We start from the raw sequence: 24,674 nt of genomic DNA on the forward strand, positions 1-24,674 counted from the left end.
TCTCTGAGTCTCTGCGTCTTCATCTGTGAAGTGGGGATAAGAATCATTGGGGAGCTGTGGAGAGGTTTAAGAGAGAGACCCTGCAAAGAGTCCTGCCCAGGCCTGCACAAACAGCCAGAAGATTGGGAGTGGGAGGACCCCGTCCCCACCTCTGGAGTTTAGTTCTGACTCTTCCCCAAGGGGCCACCCGCTGCCTAGAATATCCAGGTGTGCGTTGTCGTGGAAACCTTTCAGGGATGGCATACTCAAGAGCTTGACTGATTTTTTTTTCCTCCTCAAAATAACCCATGCTGTCAGTCAAGTAACACAGGCACAGTGGTTAGGCAAGTGAGATTGTTTTGCTGTCAACCGCTGAGCAAGACGCCTGCTTGGGGAGCTTCCCTCCCCGCCCCACCGTTCCTGCGACAGGCAATTAATAGCAATGCAACGGCGAATAATTAAGAATAGTGAAGATGACGGTGATGGCCTCCGTGTCCTGCATCGCACACCCCCCTCTCCCCTCCCCAGCTTCTGTGCCATGTGCCTCACATGCACACAAGTACGACTTTGAGCGTGAGCACGCTCTTGTGCCCATTTTACAGATATGGATGCTGAGGCTCCCAGGAATGAGCGTTGGGGCCGGTCTGAGCCCAGATCAGACACCAGGGGCTGTGCTCTAACCACTGAACTTCACGGCCTCTCGGGAGCCCCCAGTGGAAGGGGACGTGGGGACAAGGCTCAGTGCATTTTATCTGTGGCCTCAGCATCCACATTGTCTGCTCCAGACTCTCTGCTCAGTGAGATCTGAAGCTGGAAACACTACCACCTGCCCCTGGAGCCCATCTCTGAGCGTGGCCCTTCCTGATTCCACACACCCCTACCTACCGCATAGAAGGGCTCCTGCCTGGCTCCGGTATCCGTGGCTTCGTAAAGGCTGGGGCAGAATCAAGTTCTTAGCCCTTGGACACCTAACCCTTCAATCCATCCCAGGACAAAGATGCAGCACAGACTCCAATCCACACCCCTCCTGCTTGCCTTCAGACAAACAATCCCTACTCTGGGCAGGAGACAATAGAAAGACCACTGGCTACAGAGTCGGAGGGGCCTGGGCGCAGACCCCAACCCCGTTCCTTCCTAGTCCTGTGGCCCTGGACAGGCTACAGATGCTTTTAAAGCCTCAGCGTACTGGGCAGCTCTCAGCCAACGTTCCACTGTATAATATAGCAGGTTAGTTAGGGTCCCCTGAGAGTCACTGGGGACCCACACTTTGGAGCAGCTGCCAGTAGCTAAGGGGACTGATGATTGCTTTGGGTTCCTTGGTGGGAGTTGGGAAGGGGCGCTGTGGGGGACACGCAGGTCCCGCGGTCAATTCATGAAGCTAGGGCGCCACCTCGTGGCAAGGGTCCTCCATTGAGCCAGTCCCGAGGCGAAGTTCCCGATAGGCCCACCCCTTAAGCCTTGCAACCTAGGGGAGGAAGAAAGGACCTCCGGGCTGCTTGGGCTACGTGAAGCCAAGAACAAGCTCCACACCTGTCTTCACCAGCTGCTGGCCCCCAGTAAGGAGCCTTGAAAGCTTTGGGCTGTTGAGTTCATTCTTCCACTCATCTGTTCCTTCTGCCTCCCCTCTCCGGCCCACTCCTCTGCCCCTCACGGATGCTCATCTAGCCCCCGGATCCCTCTGCTTTTCTTTTCTTCATAGCCCTCATCAACCCCGTCGAGGTTATAAGGCTTAAACCACCAAAATGTAATTCTTTTAAAATTGATAGCGTGCGGGGTGCCTGGGTGGCTCAGTGGGTTAGAGCCTCTGACTTTGGCTCGGATCATGATCCCGGGGTCCTGGGATGGAGCCCCACATATGGCTCTCTGCTCAGCGGGGAGCCTGCTTCCTCCTCTCTCTCTGCCTGCCTCTCTGCCTACTTGTGATCTCTGTCTGTCAAATAAATAAATTTTTAAAAGATCTTTAAAAAAAATTGATAGCGCACAACGGTCTTCTGTAATTCCCAAATGAGGGACAAAGTCGGCCGACAAAGCTGGTTCAAAAGAGAACACGAGAAACAAAGATGTTTTACAGTACGTAGACGAAATGACAAGATGAAATCGCCATGTTAGATACAAATTTGCTCAAGGTCCCATAGGGCAAAACTGCTGTTCCCCCTTGAGGCGATTTTCCTACTAGACGGAAAAGTAAGTCATTACGTGGTTTCAGTTTCCCAAAACTGCAAAACGCTTGCACCCCGAGCAGTCGGGTACATAAACACCTTCCAGCAAATGCTGTACTGTGCAGTCACCTTTCGGCCTTACTTTTGGTTTCTGGGTCATTGTTCTTCATGCAACCTGACGCACCCTATGTATTTATGTTTTTTGCCTGTTGGATGCCACAAGGCACTGGTGTGAGATGTCTTGCTCTCTGCTTCTTCCCAGACACCCAGTCAACATCCAGCACACGGAGAGTGGCAGACAAATATCTGTGGAATGACGGGATGCGTCAGGCTTGGGTTTGAATGACGCCGGTCCTGTCCCCGTGGAGCTCCCCATCCGTGACGGAGGCACGCGGGGAAACACAACCATCACACTAAGTTTTAAAAGGGTCATATCACAGAAGGCTCAGCGGCTGTGGACATCTGGGGAAGGCTTTCTGGATGAAGAAAATAACAAGAGGGGCTGGGTGAGAGGCATCTCAGAGAGTGGTGGGGGTGCTGAGAACATGGTGCATGCTGGGAGGAAGGAATTCAGTATGGCGGACGGGATGGGGCTGGAAAGGTAGGCAGAGGCCAGACCTTGAGGGCCTAGTGGGCTCTGAAAAGCGGTTTGGGTTTTAATCAAAGACCTCTCATGGCAGCTGTCTGCAGTAGATCCTTGACATTTGTGACCGATGTCCCGCCTGAGAAGCAAGTCTCCAAATTCACTCAGATGTGGCTCTTCGCAGCAGGAAGATTTTTCCATTCTATTTACATGCTGAAGAATAAATATTTTCAAAGGTCTCATGCATCTGCTCGAAGTGTCCTTCCACTCAACCAATCTTCCCTTGGTGGAGGGGGTGGCGGTGGGCCTTCACAGACTTCTGAAGACAGAGTTGCCCGAGCCAGAAAGCTGGGTGTCACCCAGAGCCCCTCTTCTTCCTGTACCCACCTCCGTGTTTCCAGCCTTTCTATTACCCCCATCCAGGAAACCACAAGACTGAATGCCGGACTGGGCTGACAAGAATGCGGGCCTGTGTGGGGACAGAGATCAGGGCCGTTTCCAAGGGTCCAGGGCACTTTTCACTACTCAAGCCCACTAACTTCTACAGTAGCACAGCCCGTGGTGGTTCCAACAGAACAACAGCTGAAATGCACAAAACTATCAGGTTGACATCAGTCTCTTGGTAGACAGGCTGTAACCTCACTTAGTAGTTCACGGACTAAAAAGCCACCAGTTGGCTGCCCGGTATTGCTGGGCTGAGTCACTAACCCATGTCGGGTAAGCGACATGCTGACATCTGCTTGGGGACGCTGCATGGAGTTACCACGTGAGAAACAGCACCATCTGGAAGGTCTCGCTGGTTTGAGCTGGTGTCCGGGGTTGACTCTCCAGCTCCTTCCAGTGTCTGTGGTGCTGCTCTTTGCTGGGCAGGTGCACTGGCCGAGGGGCGGGGGTGAGTTCCAACTGGCTGTTTCCCACAAGATGCAGTAGACTGCAACCTAACCAAATGAAAAGTCCATTCCCTTAGCCTTCTAGGAGCACGCAGGACAGGAAACACAGCATGCACAGAGCTGTCATCCCACTGGGAGGACCATGCACTCAGCTTTTTTGCCCTGGTACCCATGGGGGACACATGTGGCTGCTGTGGCTGAGGGCCAAGATGTGTGTAGGTCACCTTGACACAGAGGTGGCGAGCTGGGTCTCCTACGGACGTTCCACATCAGAGTCATGTAAGGCCAAGGTCTGCCTGTCAACTTATGGCTCCCAGAGTCCAGGCCATCCCACGCATAAGGGTCTCACTGCAAATGGGCAGGCGCCGTGGTCTTCCCTCTGTGAAGAACTTGGTCTCTGAGGTCGCTTCTCTAGGAATCACGTCTCCCACTGCCGGCAGCCCACGGGATGTCTTGCTGGACTTGGGGTCGGCGGTGTGGAGGATGGCCTGCCTATTCCTCGGAGGGCCTTTCTAGTCCCCAAGGCGACTTTTGTGTGTACCGGGGAACCTGGATGTAAGGCAGGTCTGTTCCCTATGACTTTTCTCATTTGCTCTTTTCACTCCCGAGAAGTGAAAATTGGATGATGCTTTGAATTATAGTAGATCCAGATTAATTCTAGGCACCACTTAGAGGAAGCTTTCAGGCCAAGTGCTTTAGACATGAAAGCGCTCCCCCTAACGCGCCAGGTGAAAGGCGCGGCGACTCTATTGCTTGGTGCCAATTACATTTATGGGCTTGTCCCCAGGAGTGCCAGGAAAATGTCAGTTAGTGCTGACACATCGCCAGCTGGGGGCTGTGTCTCGTGGGGCTCTGTTTCGAGGACTTGTTATTAATATGTCCCATTGTGATCTGCAACTCTTTTCAAGGATGGCAAGCCTATTGGGGTTGGTTTTGTGTAGGAACCTCGGGAAATGGGCAGAGCTCAGAGGCTGCGCTTCTCGAACCCCTCGCTGGGCACAAATCACCAGGGTCTTGTCCAAGAGCAGGTTCTGAGTCAGGTCTGGGCCAGGGCTGCTGCTGCTGGTGGGCTGGGAAACTCGTGGGAAAGGGGTGGGGGGGCATGGGCCCCGAGCCCGACAGCCCCATGGGGTCCACGTGAGGGCGGTGGGCGCCGCAACGGCCCTCAATTTCACGTTTCTCCTACGTGAAACGGCGATCTCTCCTCTCTAGGATCTTGGGAGGATTCAGAGATGGTGTGTGTGGATCTTCTTCCCACTCCCAGAGGGGAGGGTGAGACTTCTCTCGGGTCACCTTCTCTGCATGTTCAGCTGATACCTATTTTTCTTTCCTAATGAAGCTACTGTTCTTCCTGATCCAGATTTCTCAACACCGGACCTCCTGCCACTGGGGGCTGTCCTGGCCGTTATAGGATGTTTAAGCAGCACCCCTGGCCTGCAGCACCCTCTTTCCCCAGGTTGCGGCAACCCAAAACTTTCCGAACATTGCCAAATGCCTCCCAGAGTTCAACACTATGTGTCGACTACCTATTTTGGGACAGATCTTATGCCAGGAATGCACTGAGGTTTAAGAGAGACAAAGCCCTGACCCATGGAGATTTTTTTTTTTTTCCCTTTTAGAGCCACAGTTTTTGCAACTGTTAAATGCGTGTAGCCAAGCTGAAGTCCCAGGCGTGGGGAAGATGAAGTGAGTTAATCTGGTGTCCAGATGGAGCCGAGAGGAAGGGACGCAAGGAGGGTATATGGACTGTGGTGGTGGGGGGGGGGATCTGCAGGAGGGCCAAGGAAGCAGGACGGTGGGAGCTGGGCTGGGCAGGAAGAGGAGGGAGAAATGGTGGGAACAGGGCATAAAGCAACAGGGAGGGGTTGAGATGGGGGGCACAGAGAAAAAGATAAATGATCAGACAGAAATATGGACATGTGAAGCAAACAGAAAAGGGAGCCCGAGGGGAAGAAGGGAGAAAGCGTGGGCTCTGGGACCCGGGTCAGCTCCCCCTCCCCATGGGCGGGACCAGGAAGAGTGTGCTTGGGCCTGTTCTAAGCTCACCTGATTTTGGTTATAAAGAATTAAAACTGCAAATGAAGGCCATTTGCCATCTCCTGCCACTTTCTCTGAATGGGCCCTCGCCAGAGGAATGGGGATGGGGCATGGACAGCCTTGGAAAGCCATGAGGCTTCCGTGCCTCATTTTGGTAGTGTTATGATTGCGGTTGTGGTGACCACATTATACACATCTGTAAGCAGGTTAACACCGAGGAGCACTAAATGTCAGTGGCCCCAAGTCCCCTGCCCGCCAGGGAACCTGAAGCGCCTGACTCAGGTGCAGTCAAGCTGAGAACACCTGCCCCACCTGGCCACACCTCTTGAGACATCCCAGCGCACACGCGACAAGCCGGCAGCACGGAAAACAGGCAGAGCAAGAATGTTCTCTGGCTGCTATTGGGACACAGCAGCGACTCCAGCAAACAGTTCTGGGCATATAAAGTACATCTCTCACATTTTAAAAATGATACGATCTCAAACACGTTACTTGGTGAGCTTTCGATTTTATTAGAAACATATCCTGAGAACAGTTGAGAAGCCGCGCTCATGGATGCGACAGGTCACGTTACTGGTTCCACAAAGATCTTCCAGAGCTCCTGCAGCAAACAGAGAAAGCAGATTCCCGAGGTTCACAAAGGAGCCTTCACAGTGTCAGAGAGGGAGTAATCAGCAAAGGACAAGAGTCCCACGGCACACGAACCATGGGCAGCATGCGCGCTGGCGCGGGAGCGAGGGGCTGCTTCTGATGGTTGGCGGCTTTGGGCTGCTCTTTCTGCCCCGCTGTGGAAGAGACGCGGGATGGCTAAGTCTTGGCATTCATCCAAGACACACGAGGATGTCACATAATCAAAATGGACCAGAAGAATGGCAGTTAGTCGCCCTTTCTCCATTCGGGGAGATCTTAAGTGCCATGTCCCGTGACTGCTGAATTTCTTTCTTTCTTTCTTTTTTTTTTTTTTTTTAATATTTTATTTATTTATCAGAGAGAGAGTGGGGGAGAGAGCGAGCACAGGCAGACAGAGGCAGGGGGAGAAGCAGGCTCCCTGCCGAGCAAGGAGCCCGATGTGGGACTCGATCCCAGGACCCTGGGATCATGACCTGAGCCGAAGGCAGCTGCTTAACCAACTGAGCCACCCAGGCGTCCCAACTGCTGAATTTCTTAAGGAGCTGATTTTTGTGGCCGTGTGGTGCTCCTCCTGACACGGGCCAGTGGAGAAAGTCCAATTTCTTAGTGGAAACTGAGTCCTCCCCAGGCCGAAGCAGACTGGGTGCCGTCACAGGGAGACGGGTGGGGAGGCGGTGCAGCCACAAACAGAGCGCTGCTTCTCATGCACCGCAATCACACAGTCCAGAGCTGGGCTCGCTCGGGGAGCGGGACGGGAAGCCTGCGAGAGAGCCCTCTCCCCCCTCCTCCTCAGAACTAGGACTGGTCTCCAAAGACCCAGAGAAAAGGCACAGCCACAAGGCAAAGAGAACAAATCATTCATTTCAGACCTTTGGACTTGTAGCTCTTGGGATTTTCAAGGGTAATTTTGTTTCTGATTTCCCCCTGACCTGGGTTTAAAAAGAGTAACAGGAAGTGACGTGGCTATAGGATTAAGCCCCAGCTCTACCGCTGTCTGGTGGCATGACTTGCCCTGTCCCGGTATCCTCCGAGGAAGGAGCTCGGCATGGTACCTGGCCTGTGGACTGTGACTAGGACAATGACTCTGAGGCCTGGTTTGATGGACCCACTGTGCCCAGCCGGAAGGGCCAGGGGTCATCAGCTAAGCCTGCCTAGTCTGAGAGGCCGGCGTATTTCCAGGGAAGATGTGGCCTCTTGGGGTTCCTGCATCGAGCACCCCACCAAGTGCCCTCGCGCTGCCTTCCTGTGCCATCAACCACCTCCTGTGCTCGGCCCTGCTTCCTCTGGAGCCTGAACTGCCCGCAGGGAAAGAACATGTCCTCAAGTCCAAGGTGACGGTTGGCCCTCACACCCACCAGCAGATGCGGAGCCCCCACTGCAGCCTTCGCCTGCTAGCGCTCCTCTGTCCTGACAGCACAAGGGTGCAGGGCCCATGTCTGGAGGACCCCAGGGTCAGCAGTGTCGCACACACCAACAAGGGCCCACACACGGTGGGGGCCGCACCTACCAGTTGCTGGATGCGCTCGTAGACCAGGAGCTGCGGGAAGGAGGCCTCCACCGGCTCCACTGCGAAGCGCAGTCGGCCATCCGCGAGCCTCTCCAGCCGCTGCAGCCAGGAGCGGAAGTGGTCGTAGGCCTCGCACGTGACGTCCAGGTGTCTGAGCGTGAAGTTCAGCCTGCAAACAAGCAGCCGACACAGCATGCCTCACATGCTGCTCCCTGACCTCACTTCCCACCGGCGGATTTTCACTGAGTGCCTATGGTGTACTGAGCCCTGAGTGCGCTTCCTTCCTGAATCTGCAGGAGAGCCCGAGAGGTAGACAGGGTCACTGCTTCCATCTTAAAGACGTGGCAACTGAGGCTCAGAGAGTCAAAGTCAGGTGCTAGGATACCACCACGCGAAAAGACTGGCCCTGCCCTGAGCTACAAAGCAGGGCAGGAGGCAGATGCAGACCACTGCCGGCCGGCCGGCCTCCCCTGCTTCCTCTGGCACAGACGGCATGCTGGGTGCCCGAGACCATTTCTGCAGTGAGTGTACGAAGGGCAGGGCCTGAGAGCAGTGGGCAGAGAAGGCTGCTGGGAGGCGGTGGGCGGGCAGCCATCAGAGGGGTGACTTCAGAGCGTGTCCTCCCGAGCCATCCCAGTGGGGCCGCTCGGCCACCTCTACACCTTAACCTGCAACACGATTTAACCTGACACTCAAATTCTTTGCTCTTTCCCCTTTTCTTTCCAAGATCTTTAACTACGAGAAATTTCTGACAGTATGATCAACCATCCCAGCTTCAACCTCATGGCTGCTGTGGTCTCTGCCTCCCCGCACACCCAGATGGATTGTTAAGCTAATGCCAACCATCACAGCGTCTCCTCTGTAAACAGCCATGTGTATCACGATAAGATAAAGGATCTTGTTTCTTTGTTTCACCTGAAACAAATGTGAGGATAATTCTTTACTGTTTCCGTATCTAGTAGGGGCAGGGCTCTCGAGGTTTCCCTTTGTCTATAAAATAAGGATCCAGGCAAGGTCCATGTGCTGCCACTGCTCCTGTGTGCCCTGAAGAAGCTCCTTGATATTATCCGCGTGAACAGCTCTGTGATGGATACGCCCAGGGGGACGGCGGCGACACAGCCATGATCACTTCCCCAGGGCAGATTTCTAGATGCTGCACTGCTGGGTCGTTAAGTAGGGTTGGCTTCATGGCTTTTTTTCCCTTTTAAGATTTTATTTTTAAGTAATCTCTACACCCAATGTGGGGCCGAACTTACGACCCCAAGATCAGGAATCACATGCTCTACTGACTGAGGCAGCCAGGGGCCCCGGTTTTATTTCAATTGCTTTTAGAAGAGCTGTGCCCCAGCACAGGAATTGGAGAAAACAGTGTCAAGTGTCCAGTACTGTGTCACCACAAAACAGACATGCCTTCAGTGGGAGCCCTAATGCCTCAGGATGTGCAAGTGCAAACGTCCTGGAGGGGCTCCGTCTGGACTGGGAGAAGACAGGCATTCCTGGGGCCCTGAGGTGTCACAGAGGGGACATTCACAAAGAGAGGCCCTCGACAGAGTGGTGGCCGCTGGGCCAGCTCTGGAGAACGGGTGTGTTTACGGGTCGTCGGCTCACACGTCAGCCGTGACGGGTTCCCTGCTACCCTCCCCGGCCTTCCTCTCTCCTCCGATGAGGTGGGGGCAGGCAGACGACAGAAGGCCACATGGGTAAGGGGTGGCATTTGCTGGTACCCAGCAAGTGCTCAGTGAGCAAGTGACAGGACGACACTATTAAGTGCGCTCAGAAGGGGGTGTCTGGTTTTCGGGGGCACAGAGCTCACCTCTTCTCCACAGACAGAATGGCTGTGCAGGCATTTTCCAGTTTGTGAACGAGGCGGGACAGCGTTCTAAACAGAGCGTCGGTGAGGTCATCATCGTAAAACACTGCGGGGAAGGAACCGGGCAACGGGAAAATGCAACCGTCAGGGAGCTCCGTCCCTCAGGGAGCTCCGTCCCTCAGGGGACCCCGCACACTGCACCTGGTCGCCATGAACGTGCAGTGGCAGCAGCTCACAGGCTGAAAACCGCAGATGGGTGAGGCCGGGCCCCGGGGAGGGCTCCCCGAGGGGCGTGGTCACCATGACTGGGACATCTTACCCTCGGCCGCGAGCAGGATGGTGGTGTGGCTGTATAGGTCGGAAACGTCCTCCTGCGACCAGCTGAAGGGGACCTCCGGGTCTGTGAAGAAAAGCCATGTGGCGCACGTTCAGCTCTGAGGCTGAAAGAAGCTGCGGGAGAGGAAACAGAGCTGGGGGTAGCTTGGAATGGAGGGCCCCGCCAGGCAGGTCTGAATCCTAGTGCCCCAGCTTCAGGGCCACAGCTGCCCATGTGGCTGCCAGGGGTCTGCCTGCCTTGAGAGGCAGGTACTGCTGCCCCCGCAAACTTGCTGGGTGACCCCGAGAAAGGGGTTTCACCGCTCTAGGTTTCAGCTCTGCACCAGAATGGGCATAGTGACGCTGCCCTCAAGGACTGCTGGGGAGGTCGGTCACCTAAGGTGCTCAATGTTTGGCAGGTGACCGAAGTTTTCATACAAAGAGCAACCAGGCATGCAGGTCTAAAACAGCCTCTATAATAAATGTAGAACACTCTCCCACCCAGTTGGCTCTGAAGCCACAAGGCTGACTACCCGCCATGGACAGAGGACAGAACACTGTATTGGGAGGCTGCCTCCCAGCCCTGGGCAGGCGCTGAACCCAGAGCATCCGTCCTCACCTTAAACTCGGGGATTACTGTGCCTACTGTACGGGGACACCGCCAGTCTGAGTGACAGAGCAGGTGGGAGCTGCCTGCAACCGTCATTCATCGGCTGATAGAGCGGAGTGGCTGTGAGCCAAGGGACCGTGGGGACAGCCAGGACCATCTGCCCAGCCCAGGCCATGGGGCTGACATCCCAGAGGTGGGACAAAGGGCCGTGAGTCTGGCAGGATGTGGGAGATGCGCACCAGTGCACAGGTCGTCTTTGAGCCAGTCCAGTTCTTTGACCTTAACTACACCGCCTGCAAAAGCAAAACCAAGCAGAATGTCCAACTCAAAACAGAGAACAGGCTAACCCTTCCCGTTCTCTGCCCAAACCCCTCCGTCCCTCCAACATCCTCGCCACCTTCCTCCTTCCCTGCACAAATTTTGAGTGCTAGGTCTCTGGTCTGGCATTGGACACAGGGAATACAATGATTTAGAAGGTGCGTCCCTGTCCTCGGGGACCAGCAGCGCAGGAGAGGCTGGCCGACCAATGTGCATCCACCAGGCCACGTGGTCAAAGCACAGCTTGGATATGTGCCAGGGCGACAGGAGGAGGCAGGAGCTCTGGCTGCAGCCTGGGGTGTCAGGGGAGGCTTCAAAGAGAAGGTGAGTCATGTCTGCTCCTCCCTTCCAGTTCGTGTTGACGGGGCATTCAGTGATGTGACGGGGGATCACGTAGACAGGCGCCTGCCCCGTGGAGCGTGTGGCCGAGTGGGGTGGCAGATACCTCTCAACTGGTTGCACAGATGTCAAAATGCAAAGGTCTGAGGTGAAATGAGGCTCTGGTAGGGAACTGTGACCTCGTCTGGAGGTCTGGGGATCTGAGTATGGTGAGGAACTGACATGAGGGGGCGGGACCCTCAGACAGGCCAGGACGGCCGGCACGGAGCGGGTCCTGGGAGGCAGGGGCTACAGACGACAGGGCCAGACCGCTCCGAGATCTGGGGCAGGCAGAAAGGCTCAGTGTCCTCTCAGACAGCAATGGGAGACCTCGGAAGGCTCTGAAGCCCGAGGGCTGGAGTGACCTGATCTGAGCAGGTAAGTGACGCCTGGGCTGCTCGGAGAAGGTCTGGACAGGAAGTCCGGGGAGGAGAAGCTGCCAGCATCTCTCATGTCAGCTCATTTCTGCGGGTGCTACAGAAATCCACCAATCAGGCAGACGAGGGTGGGAGGGTGGTCAGGGCAGAGGGAAGAGCACGAGAACTGAGTGCTCGGCTCGCTGGACAGGGCGGGATGGGGGTGGACAGCAAGGCCATCGGGGCCAGGCCGGAAAAGGAGGCAGGGGTCGGACTAGGAGGTTTGGCAGCCTGGACGTCACCCCAGTGTGCAGTGAAGCGCCTGGCCTGCGTTTTGAAAGGTCATTCTAGATGCTGCATCGAGGACAGCCTTGGTGGGTCAGACAAGAAGCCAGGAGATCAGGAGGGGGCTGATGTGAGGTCCAGGAGGGGGAGAGCTAAAGCAGGACGCGGCAGTGGGCAAGGGACGAGCGGATGACGCAAGCACAGAATCGTCGGATGCGGAGCTCCGTGAAGCCCAGGGACTGTGGCTCACCCGGGTCTGCACACCCAGCTCCCAGGGTCACGGTACAGGGTGTTCGTCCCACCCCCGAACAGAAAGGCCTCCCTCCCACGGGGAAGAGCCGCTGGGCCTCACCTCCAGCAGCAGTCAGGTGGCCGTTGAGGGCAATGTTTCGCTGGCACATGGCCAAGAGATCTGCACCGACATCTGGAACGACAGAAGGGCACGCCATGAAACCCCGGCCACCACCGCACTCTCATCTCCAGGGTCGACAGCCTGACGGCAGAGAGGTGCAAAATGGAAAGTCAAGTTTCTCCTGTGTGTTTACTGCCAACATGAACTATGTTCACTTGAAGGCCCTTTTTAACCACTTCTCCCTTTGGTAAGAGGTGAGAGGGCTGGTGGGGACGGACTGTGCAGTCCAGAGGGAAGGGGTGAGCGCGCCTGTTTTGACTGTGTATGAAAGAAACAGGCATGGGTTTTTTCAGGAGATTCCCTGAGACACAGAGCAGATTCCTACATGCTGGGGGCGTGCTCTCGGGCATGCTGTTGTGGCCACCCATTTCTCCTGAGCTGCCCGGTGCTCTGATGTGGTGGGGCTTCCCTTTCTTTGCGCAGAACCAATCCTTAGTACTATGCATCCTTGAAGGGACAGGGGGTGCAGGGCTGTGGGTATTTTACCAAAACTTAATTTTTACTTAGGAGAGTGTACGCTTAAAAGGCACAGAAAGCTGTGTGAGTGACATCTGCCCAGCTCACTATGACTGTGGATGACCTGACCCCGTCCCATCACCACTGAGGACTCTCCATTCCAGGGAACATGCAGAGCCTGGGACACACCTATCCCTTTCCGGGGGCCACTGGGTAGAGAGAACATTGATGGTGTGTGCCTGACAGCACACAACCAGTTTAGCAGCTTGTAAGGCTTTATGGCAGCTTTTGTTCAAATAGGTCTTCTGTGGGATTCTAACATATAAAACAGGTAAGAGAGAGCAGCTTTGGCTGAGTGGCAGTGGGAGACCAGAGCCCTGGGGCTGCCCCCCAATTATCCCTTTGCCGGCCTGAGGGAGGGCACAGACTCCGCTCCATGAAAACCAGTCTGAACCCTGGGTGTACCCCCCACCCCCACACAGGTGACAGTGGCCATGTGTATGACCTGGGGCCAGTGCTTGACCTTACTCTTAGTCTGCCCATCTGGATGAAGGATGGTGACAGGGTCCCTGACTCCTGCCCAGGGTCACTGTGAAGTCACCGGCAGGCGCTGAAGCCCATGAAAGGCTTTGCCAACTAGAAGGTGCCGTGGAGATGCAAGCTCCCTTCTTTGTGCCAGGAAACCCCCTCTCAAGGACAAGACAACTTGAGTATATGCTGTTGTTGGGCACGAGGCACAGGCAAAGCTCTTGGGTGGTGCATGATGGCTTGACTCTCGGAAGGGCTCGCTGACAATTCACAGGCGCCCTGGCACGGAGTGGAACCGGGGGCTGCGCTGCGCATGCCCAGCCAGCGGCCAACGCAGTATCTGGAAAGTGTGCCAGCATCAGGGGGATCCCTAATTTCCCTTTCCTGTCTCAGAAGCAACAAAATGGGTGCTGTGGGGACAGGAACTGGGGATCAACAAGATGCAAAGCAGAGCAGCAGATGTCCCCTTTCTGCAGACATTGAGGATTTAAAGTGCAGTGACCACCCCGCCCCCGATGAGATCCTTCCCTCTTATGAACTGGTACACGCTAGAGTGGGTGTAGTTGAGAGCATCACGCCCTTGGAAAAGTCTGGGTGTCACCACTGAACTGCAGGTACATGACATCCCATCACTGCTGCGGCGGGGGGAGTGGGGGATTCTATGGCACTTTCTGTCACATTTCAGCAGCTTCTATGTGAGTCTAACGTTACTTCAAATAAAAACTGAGAAAGAAATCACTTGGCAATATGTATCACAAGCTTAAAAAAGGAGTGCCTGGGTGGCTCAGTCGTTGGGTATCTGCCTTCAACTTGGGTCATGGTCCTAGGGTCCTGGGATCGAGCCCCGCATCGGGCTCCCTGCTCAGTGGGAGGCCTGCTTCTCCCTCTCCCAGTCTCCCTGCTTGTGTTCCCTTTCTCGCTGTCTCTCTGTTAAATACATAAAATATTAAAAAAAAAAAAAAGCTTAAAAAGGGTCAGACCTGTTTCTAGGAACCTAATCGCAGGATCAGCAGACAATGGTGAACAAAGGTGTTCACCGCAGGGCAACTGAGAAAATTGCAAATAGAAAAACAAAAACACCAAAGCACATGGGAACAAGCAAAATGTCCAGACACAGGAAAATGGTTAAAAAAAAAAAAAAAAAAAAAAAGATGAACTATTATCTGATCATTAAAAGTCATATTTCTAGTTTCTAGTGATTTTGGAAAATATTCTTGAAAAAATGTTTTCCTGCATTTTGGACTATGAATACATAGTCCAATTTCAGCTACTACTTGGGAGTATGTATACTCAGAGAAAAAGGGGAAAGATGATTAAAAAAAAAAACAAAAACAAACCATACACAAACAGTTCAAGTAATGGTTCTAAAGCTCTAGGAGGACTGAGACTCTGTCTTATTCACTCCTGGATCCCCTGCATCTTGGACCATATCCGCAAAGAGTGGACACTTGATAAACTGCATAGTATTGAACGAATGTGGGGATTGTAAAAATCTGAGTCAATTTGACTTGCTGTCCTAAGAAGTTTCCACTTCTGAGACAAGTACTATAGTAGGCAAGTTCTTCCTAAGCAAGTACTGTGGTAGGCAAGACTTCTATACCAGGGAAAACACCATGAAGCCTGTTTCCAAGCCTTATAAAAAGGTGGAGCCCCCCTGGTTTTCTGAGCCTTCCGTGCTTCCGTGGGCTGTGAGAGATGTGGGCAGGGCAGCGGGGCCTCCTGCACTGTTAGTGCTCCTGCACCTGCGGGCGGTGCTGGGCTCTCCCCGCGTTGCTGAGAAATCAGCAGAGGGTGCAGAAAACCAGTGGAAAAGTGTGGAAAAGTCAATAGCAGCCAGAGTTCCATCTCTGGCTGTTCTGCCTCACTTCCTGACAGTCAAGCAGGCCCTGTGAGGAGACTACTACCCCTTAGCCTGCGACGGCGGGCCTACCTGTACAGTAAACGGTACGCGCCACGGTGGCTGCGATGATGCTGGCCAGCCCCGTGCCCGCCCCGAGCTCCAGCACGGTGCGTCCCTGGAAGAGGTCCCGTTGGAACAGGATGTAGTCGGCCAGGAGCAGGGCACCCCGCCACACCTGGGGGAGAGACGGACAAGGAATGACAACTGATGTGAGGCTCCAGGGAGACCCTTTGGGGCCACAGGAAGTGGACAGGACCTACCCACCTGCTTGCCAACATCCTCCAGGGGGGTGGCCATGGTGTGCTCTGGACAGGATGGAAACCAAGAGAAAGGGCCGTGAAAATGGGGACGGACAGAACACAGACAGACGAGGTGCGTGGCATTCTGCAAACACGGCCGGATGGGTGCTAGAGCTGAGCGTTCTCCAGAGCGGCAGAGACACGGGTCGTGAGACAGTCGGGAGGGGCTGCGTGAGCGTCACTCACATAACTGGGTGTCTCCACCCCTCAGCCTAGAGATGAGGGTCACTGCAGGTCCTGGACCAGCCTGGTCACCACCCACCCCCAGCCCCGACTTCACTTTACTGTGCTCGGTAACTGCGCGCTAGTCACAGCGTATTTATGTCGTCTGGGCCGGCTCTATGCTGACAACAGTCATGGTGCATTCTGCATGTTTCTTACACTTAGAACCACAACAGACGTCAACAAAGTCAGTTTGAGTATATATCCTATTTCAGATGAACTATGGGAAGGTGTATTCTCAAGCACAAAATGTATTAGGATAAAATCTGGTGGTGGCATGGAGGGCGGGGGAGAGAACAGAAATAGGAGACCAAAGGGAAAAAGGAACGTGGCAAACATCTTGGCTGGTAATGAACTGGCTGGCGCGTTCTGAAGCAGGTAGAGGATGGCTGTCAAATAAAAACACGCACAACACATGCGCAGTGCGGGGGTGCTCCACGTGCACGCCAGACTTGCCTGCATCAGACTACATGCTTACAACGGAACAGAAGGGACTGAGGGACTGAGGCAGGGCTCAGACCCGTAGGATCGGAAGCAGCCTCCCCGAGGCTCTGCCCTACGAGGTGAGGGGGGCAGCCTGCACGCCTCTGGTGTTTGGTCCCCCAATGCGGGATCTGACATCATGACCCTGAGATCAAGACCTGAGCTGAGATCAAGAGTCAGGAACTCAACTGACTGAGCCAGCTAGGTGTCCCTCCCCTCTGGGTACTTTTTAATTGGTGTCTCAGATGGGCCCATAGCTGGAAAACAATGACCTGGTCTATAGGTCAGAGGAAAACGATGGTCAGGAGACTGACAAATGCTCTGTACGAGGCCCCGTACAGGCACATACTGGGCATTACTTATTAAATGATCACCAAAGGGCAGTATCCTGAGCCCCAGTTTATAGGTGCAAACACAGTCTCTGGGTGGGCAAGACACTTGTCAAAGGTCACCTGGCTCACGAAGGGTTGAGGTGGGTCAAAGCCTAGCTCTGCAGGGCACCAGAGTCCAAGACCTGGTCCCTTCCCAGATGGACGCATACAGCTGGGGGTGGAACACCCGGGGGTTATCCCTGCAGCTCAAGCATTTAATCGCCTTGCCACGAGCTCTCTCCGGGGTGGGAAGGACTGACGGCATGCTGAAAAGAAGGGCCTTACCATGAGTCTGTGAGATGGGCGGGCCGGAAACCTGACCATACACGGGACTTCTGCTGTGGGACCTTGCAGCCTGCAGGATACATTCCCAGGACGTTAAACACCCAGACACCAGAGGCTGAACCCTCTGTACGGAATAACCAAGTCTGCCACTCCTCTCGCAGGAAGGCCGATTAAGTGAAGGCTGAGAGCAAAATGAGCCACCACAGGCCCCCGAGGACCCCCAGGCCCCCTGGGACAGAACTTCCCAACATGACATAAAAACACAGGCTGTGGTGGGGCGCCTGGGTGGCTCAGTTGGTTGTGTCTGCCTTCGGCTCAGGGTCATGATCCCAGGGTCCTGGAATCGAGTCCTACAGCAGGCTCCCTGCTCAGTGGGGTCTGCTTCTCCCTCTCCCTCTGCCTGCTATTCCACCTGCTTGTGCTCTCTCTGTCAAGTAAATAATAAAATATGAAAAATAAACAAACAAGAAAAAAACCCCAAAAAGAACATGGGCTCTGAAATCAGACAGACCTAGATACAAACTGTCACTCTGCCACTAACTGGCTGTGTGACCTGGGGCAAGTTCCTCACCCTCTCTGATCTCTGTTCCCACCTCTGTGAAACCGGAAGGCTCCTCCCTGGAAAGGCTATGAGGAACAGAGGTAATCATGGAAAACATGGAGTAGGGTTCTGGTGTGAATTCCACATCACCCTTAATGGAATGGACTAGAACACAGCCTGCTTGGTTCCGAGCAGGCACTCACTAACTACCTGTTGCATGGACGTGTGGATGGATAAGAGCGCTGGTGTTTTTCAGAGTGCCCTAAGTGACCCTGTGCCCCTGACCCATGCCAGTGTCCAGGCTTATGGGGGCCTCAGACGCATTGATCAGACTCAACACAGAGTGCTTTCCCCCGAGATGAGCAATGCCAGGGGAGGCAACAGTCCTGGCTGTGGAGATGGACATGGATTCAGAACCTTCTTCACTGCCCCCCAGCTGTGGGGTGTCAGGCTTGTGGCTTGCTATCTGTATACACCTCCTGAGCCCCAGAGGAGGGCTGTAGAGTCTTCTTTTTATAAAGTGAGGTAGGTCAAACGTCTAAACATGACAGGTACTTAACATCACTGGCCCACTTCCTGCTCCAGCTTCCCATCAATACTGGCATTTCTAATGCACCGCTTCCAGGATCTAAAATCCTGGTGTCACCACACCCCTCTGCCCGGCGGAAGACACTTGCTGCTGCTTCTCCACACCCACTGGAACTCGTTCCCACCCCACTCCTGCCACATCCCTACCCCCCCTTCCCAGGCATCTTCTAGCGCCCGGTCCCTCCGACTGGCCTGCAGGCCTCCTCTAGATCGATTCTGGTCTACCTCCCTCTCTCCCTGCCACGCTCCGGCTCCAGAATCTCCCATGGCACCCTGCTGCTGCTGAGTCTTCCAGCAACTCTACCCTGAGCCACAGCTCCAGCATGCTGAGTTGAATCAAAACACTGATGTGGGAGGTGGTGGCAGCAGGGCTCCCCAGGGGAGGCAACAGCGAGGCTGGGATATGTGCAACTAGGAATGTGTTAGGAAACATGAGGCTGGGAGCAGGAAGTACCTGACTGGCTCAGTCAGTTAAGCATCCAACTCTTGATCTCAGCTCAGGTCCTGATCTAAGGTTGTGGGTTCAAGCCCCATACCGGGCTCTGTGATGGGCATGGAAGGAAGGAAGGAAGGAAGGAAGGAGAGGAGAAGAAAAGACTGAAGACAGAATGGAAGGTAGGCAGGGAGGGTGGGAGAAGAGGTTGGGGGCAGGCCCTCCAGGAAGGAAGTGGAACACAGCACAGGCCCACAGGTGAGAAAGAGCATGGAGGGGGAGCACTGAGCAGAGCCGTGTCAGGCAAGGCCCAGTTGCCTGGACTGTATCCTGAGAACAATGGGGAGCAGGAGAGGGACCTGTGCGTCCCAGACAGTTCCTCCTGCTGGCAGTGGCACTACCTGAGCTCAGTTTCAGTGTCGCCACTTCTGGTAACTCGCCTGATTCCACTACACCCTGGCCCGGGCCTGCACACAGAGCCCATGAGCAAACGCCCTGCGCCCTGATCCACACTACAGTGCCGCACCGGTGGCAGGCGAGCCGACCTGGACTCACCTATTCTGAGGACATCCTGGGGGCTGCTCTCTCGTGCTTCGTCTGCCAGGGGGTCATCTTCCTCCTGTGTTAGAATCGTGGGATGTACCTTGTCTCTTGGAGGCTCTGCTGGCTCGGCGTCCGAAGCTGCCCGCGGTCTCCTCTCGACGTCCAAATCCCCGTCCTCATCAAGCCGAGCTCCCACCCCCTCCTGGCTGGTGGCGTCACTACTGCAGCCACTCCCCAGAGGGGGCCTGGTGCTGTCTGGCCCAGAGGGCGAGGTCTGCTCTGCAGGACCCATGCCATGACGGCCACCTTCAGCCCCGGAGTCTGTCTGAGAGTCTTGGTTCCACAGAAGCTTGAACTGGGACAGGAAAACTGGAAGGCAAGACAAACACAAAAGGAGAATTATCTCCAAGCTGTCTCCTCCTTGCAGAAAATCTGATTCCCACCCGGACAGAGTTTCAAAGTCTGCTGGAGACCTCCTGGTGGAGGCCTAGTAATGGCCACAGAAAAGGCCCATTTGGCTCAGCCAAGAAGCTGGGGCCACGGACAGCAGCTACCATCTGATGAGCATCTACAGTGAAGGTGCTCGGCCCCCACTATCTTAGCCCTCCCTGCTGCTATGAAGACAAGGGTGCCAGCTACTCTTTACAAACGTGGAAACTGAGGCTTCGGGAAGTTAAGGGAGCTGACAAGGCCGCACAGCTTTTGACATAGCTGAGGCAAAACCCAAACCCAGTTCGCCCGACTCCTAAACTCGTGCACTTTGTACTACACTGTTCTACCTCCTAAGGGCTGGAGAACAGGACAAGGACACCGAGTAGCCTTCCCCATCCGGTGACTAGAACGTCACTGAGACAAGTTTCAATAAGTGTGTGTGTTCCAGAGAGGTGGGCTGGAGGTAGGGGTGCAAGGGTTCGAGAGGACAGTTCTGGACTACAGTCCTCTATCTCCCCAGGATACCTAACCCCAGGCCAGCCACTGATCTGTTCTGGAACTCTGGCTCCTGAATTTAGGGTCCAAACTGGGTCACAAGGGAAAGTGGAGTATTAATCACACCACGACAAGCTAATACAGGGTGATCAAAGCTGGGGAGGATGGCCAGGGAGGACCTGTGTGGAGTGACGTTTGGAGTCAGGGCTGGGAGGGAAGAACCTTCTAGGTTAAACAGCAGCAAGGACAAAGGCACGGAGGGAAGAAGTGTGTGCAGTGTATGGATAGAAAGGAGCAGAGAAAGGTTAAATGTGAACACACAGGCAAGGCCTGTGTTGGGCTGGGCTTCACAGGCTGGGGTGAAAAGTCTGATTTTATTCTAAGAGCCAGGCCGAGCCACTGGAGGGCCTAAATCAGGGTGCTGATGTGATCTGGATTTTCAAAAGATCCCCTTGGTTGCTGCGGAGATGAGTAGGCAGAGGGTGTGCAGAGCAAAGCCAGGGAGCTCTGGTGGGAGGAGCTGGAGGCCCCCAGCCTAGTGACAAAGGGGGCTGACCTGGGGTGGGGCAATGGAAGCCTGAACCCTGTCTCCTGAACGGAACATGGGCTTCCTGAGGGCAGGGCTTGGCTCATTCCCTTCTACATTTCCAGCATCAAGTCCTGCCCACCCACCCCCCAATCTTGCACAAAGTAGGTGCTCAGGAAAGCACAGGACTTCACTCAATGCAACAAGGGTACTTAGGAAGTGGCGTGAGGGTAACGGTTGAACAATGCAATCTACCTAGTCTTTTACCCAAAAAGAGGAATATGAGAAAGCAGAAAACAAAATGAGATCCACGGAGTGCTGGGCCCCTCTGCACGTGTCCTGGACCTTACCAGGCTGTCCCATGCCATTCAGCCGCACCATGAGGTGCCTGTGGTTCGGGGTGTAGAGGTGGACATCTGAGAGCACAGTGTCACTTTTGAAGGTGACCTCGTCCATGGCTGGGGTGGGGGCCAGCTACCATGGCTGGGCTCTACATGAATCATGGGACAGCAGCACCTGGAAGGCAAGATCAAGTCCTCAGGACAGCTGGTTCCAAAGGGGATCAAGTGTAAACACTCCCCAGCCTGGTGGTAAACAGTTTTGCATCACCCCAGGAGAATATGCTCCCCTTTTTCAATTCTCTTTTATTTTTCCTAAAGGAGAAAGTCTCAGGGCCTTTGCAAGGGAAAAGAATCCAGCTAGAATTGTGTTATTTTGTTTGCAGTGTGTTCATTTTCACAGGAATCTTTTATTTATGGCAAAGGATCTGAATTTCCATTTATACTGATTAATACTGATAAAGGAAAGTTTTCCTTTCAAATTTTTCCAACTTTTTTATCATGAAAATATTCAAACAGACAAGAAAGTTGAGTGGACAGCATAATATACAGCCATATACCCACTGCTTAGATCCAGTGATGAACGCCTTTTCATATGGGGTCGAGTGATCTGTCTACCTGGGTTTTTGCTCCCCTGAACTGAAAGGGAATTCTAGACATCACGTTTTATCTCAAATTCCTCTACCGTGTCTCTTAAGACATGCTGTCACATAACCATAAGCCCATTAGCAGATCTAAGACCATTTACGGTTCCCTTGCACCATTTAAAACCTCATCACTATCCATATTCCCTTTCACCATTTAAAACCTCATCACTATCCATAGCCGATTTTCTCCATTTCTCATGCAAATATCCTTTATTGCTGGTTTTTCCTAAAACAGTATTCAACCACAATTTACACTTTGCGTTTAGGGACTTCCCCTTTAGTTTTTTTTTAATTCTAGAAGTTGACTCCTGCGGCCCAAATTTGCTGCTTGAAAACATTCTTTTGACATTAAAAGGGGAGGGGAGTCGTATCAAAGGAAAAGCAACCAAGGCAATCACCATACTGGTGATGTGCAGATGCGGAAAATTACGTGGGCAACACACAGCAATAACCCAAGTGTGGAAAACCACACCTGAGGCAAAAGGGTCAAAACAGGAAGGCTCTCTCTCCAACCAAATGTTCTGCCTCATCAGAAAGCATTAAAGTAGGTGCTTGAGAAAGGACAGGACTTCACTCAATGCAGCAACTTGCAGAGTCATGGGCTGGGATGCTCGGCGGGGCAGGTGTAAACCCCAGGCTCCCACTTTGTGGCTATGTGACTTGGGAGAAATCACTTCACCTCTCTGGGCCTGTTCCTTCAGCTATATTCTCACCCTGAAGGGTTCCTGGGTTGTAAAGAACTGAGCAGAGTCCATGGCCCACAGCAGTTGTTAATTCCTTGTGATGGGGTTGGTTTTAGACATTTGGCTCAAACCTGTCCATAAACCCTGACCTCCTATAGGAGCTGTTCCTACCTGGGTAGGTGTGTGCACTAGCTGTATGTCCTAGGCCTGCCATGAAACCTCTAGGGCCTCTAGTTCTTCAGCTGGAAAATGGGATCATCATAACCCAGGCTGTCCTCACAGTCTGAGCACACATCACTGGAGTTCCTACATTTAAAGACTTGCCACGGGGAAGCCAAAGTTGTATCTACACAAAAAATTTTTGTGAAAAGCTGGCCCATTGTTAAATTAGTTTCCAGGCTGGCTTTCCCACCTGACGCTAGAAGCCAGCATAAAGCCAGTGGGTTGTGAAGTGAGGCTGTGAACCTAGAAAAATGATATAGGATTTCATGGTGGCGGTGAAGGTGACAGAGGAGAAATGCTCCATCCTCACTCAGGCAAAAGCCCTCAACCAGCGAGGACTGGAAAATTAGGCTGCATCCAAAAAGGGGACTAAATGTCTCCAAGTTAGTTGTGGCTTTCCCAGGACTGCAAGATGTCCTGGGGGAAAACTGAGAACTTCTTACATATAGTTTTTGGGGAAAAAAAATCCTCTCTGATTGAAACTATGAACATCAAACATGAACCAAAGGGTGCTGTTTCTTGCTATAGGGCAATTTTGTTGGAAAAACTATATCCCACAGATGAGCCTAATACTATAATTGCACACCAACTTTTTTCTCAGGTATAGACAAAAACAAAACTCAAATTCTTCATTTCTAGTTGAATTTTCAGTTTTAAAATTCAAACTACCCAGACTTCCTGGAAATGTACCCTACAACCGAGTACCAGGAATTGGAATCCCTTTAGAGGGTTTCTCCTCTAAAGGATCAGGCTATCTGGGAAGAGAGGTGTCTTGTACCTACCTCCCTGCCTGTGTGAGGATTAAATGAGACAATGACCGGTTTTAGGGTTCGGGGCATAGTAAGTGGATAACAAATAACAACAGTGAATACTAAAAATAAAATAAAATAAAATAAAATAAAAACAAACAAAAAAAACCAGTGAATACTGATCATTGTAGCAATAATAGTTATTACTGAAGAGTGTTTATTGAAGATGGAAAAAGGCAACAGTTTTCTACTCAGGAATAGCTGACTCAGAGTCTCTGTCTGGGAATGCTACATACAACTGGATGTGCTTCAGTGCCGTCTAGAGGAGGAAAAGAACACCCAGACTGCTGATGGGATGATGGGACACCCCCCTGCAGACCTCCCTGGGGCTGCAGGTTCATCCTGCAGCAGCTTGGCTCTCTAAAGCCGTGGGGGCCAGACTCAGACGCTCTCAGCCTTTCTCCCCTAGGGTCCGCCCAAAAGCAGTTTGCTGGGATCTGAGGACTGAAATACGTCCCCGCCTCCCAGGCTTTCCCTCTGCCAGGTGCCACTCAACTCACTCATTCAACCATGGATATTTGGGTGAAGTTCTAGGACAGTTCGTGTCCCAGCGCGGGATAATGCAGCGCAGGGAGTGAAGACTGGGAAGCTGGAGGGACCGCGGTCCAGGGCGGCTGTAGCGGCGCGCAGACTCAGGAGTCAGGGGCTCCAGGGACCTCCTCCCCTTCCGGGACTCCTCTTTTTGTCTTGCCGCCTCCCTGAACGCCTCTCAAAAGGCAGTCACAGCTCGCCCTCGCCCTCCCTTCTTAATCCGGAACCGAGAGGGCTGATTGGACCCCGGACAGAAACCCACCCGACAACAGGGCTCTTTCTCCCACCACCATTGCTCGGCAGGGGGACACTGAGGCCCAGTGGGGACTCGGCCTCCAGGTTGGTGGGGGCTCTGTTTCAAGGTTAGGCGCCCTGCTAGGAGGCTCCCTGCAATCTCCCCAACCTGCCGCCTCTCCCGAGAGCTTACCTGCCACGGGCTGCAGAAGGAAGTCCACGATATGCTACAGGGACCCGGCTCAGGCAGCCGCCATAGTAGGCGGCCTGCGCAGGCGCGGCCACGCCCCTCCTGGCGCGCCGGCCGCCGCCGCGCCGTGGCCACGCCCTCCCCCTCCCTCCCCGCCACCCCCCCGCGCGGGAGCTGCCCTGGCAGCGGCGTCCGCGTCCGCGGTACGCGTCTGTGGCTAGAACCGGCGGGACTTCGTTCCCGGTCCTTTGTGCCTTTCGCCATTCACGAGCCTGACACAGACCTGCCTTGTCGGGCCTCGAGGGTCCTCCCGTAAGTTATGGCCCAGCGGCAGCCCTACTTTGTGGTCACCTCTTCCTGGAGACTTCCTTGAGTCCCCGTTCTCCAGCTCATGTAGACCCGTGTCTGGGCTCTTCTCAGTCCGAGCACCTGTGACTCGGGTCGTGAGACCTGCTTACCCGCCTCCAGCACTAGGGTCTGAGTGCATGGGGGGAGAGGAAGCTGCTGGTTCGCCTCTGCAACCCACGCTGGACTTACCCCTGTCCAAAACGGGACAGAGATCGATGCTTGTAAAGCAGTTAGCATCAGCAGCTCAACTTAGAAGTTGTATATATATATATATATATATATATATATATATATAAATTTT

At 53.8% G+C, this 24,674-nt stretch overlaps 1 protein-coding gene across 5 annotated transcripts; it reads right to left on the reverse strand.

The window, feature by feature from the left end:
• Positions 1-6,140: 6,140 nt before the first annotated feature.
• Positions 6,141-24,134, reverse strand: METTL22 (methyltransferase 22, Kin17 lysine). 5 transcript variants are annotated; one of them, XM_082751354.1, is made up of 11 exons: positions 24,029-24,134; positions 20,722-20,887; positions 18,931-19,287; positions 15,418-15,458; positions 15,184-15,328; positions 12,210-12,281; positions 10,760-10,813; positions 9,915-9,995; positions 9,599-9,701; positions 7,786-7,954; positions 6,141-6,249 (listed from the first exon to the last, which is right to left on the reverse strand). In XM_082751354.1, exons 2-11 carry the CDS (start codon positions 20,825-20,827, stop codon positions 6,214-6,216), a joined length of 1,164 nt encoding a protein of 387 aa, XP_082607480.1. In that variant the 5' UTR covers positions 20,828-20,887; positions 24,029-24,134; the 3' UTR covers positions 6,141-6,213. The 5 variants fall into 5 exon arrangements, with proteins under 5 accessions (XP_082607480.1, XP_082607478.1, XP_082607479.1 ...); XM_082751352.1 differs by having other exon boundaries at positions 6,141-6,433; positions 24,029-24,124; XM_082751353.1 differs by lacking the exon at positions 10,760-10,813 and having other exon boundaries at positions 6,141-6,433; positions 24,029-24,124.
• Positions 24,135-24,674: the final 540 nt, after the last annotated feature.

The sequence above is a fragment of the Mustela nivalis genome, assembly GCF_964662115.1.
Source record: "Mustela nivalis genome assembly, contig: HAP1_SCAFFOLD_3015, whole genome shotgun sequence".
Taxonomy (NCBI): Eukaryota; Metazoa; Chordata; class Mammalia; order Carnivora; family Mustelidae; genus Mustela; species Mustela nivalis.

Excerpts from the sequence above, each read along its gene's own strand:
- METTL22 (XM_082751352.1), bottom strand. The coding sequence starts at position 20,827 with ATGGACGAGGTCACCTTCAAAAGTGACACTGTGCTCTCAGATGTCCAC. Across the intron at positions 15,329-15,417 it reads TGGAGGATGTTGGCAAGCAG|GTGTGGCGGGGTGCCCTGCT; the intron begins GTGGGTAGGTCC and ends TCTCTCCCCCAG. Across the intron at positions 10,814-12,209 it reads CCACCTGACTGCTGCTGGAG|GCGGTGTAGTTAAGGTCAAA; the intron begins GTGAGGCCCAGC and ends TTGCTTTTGCAG.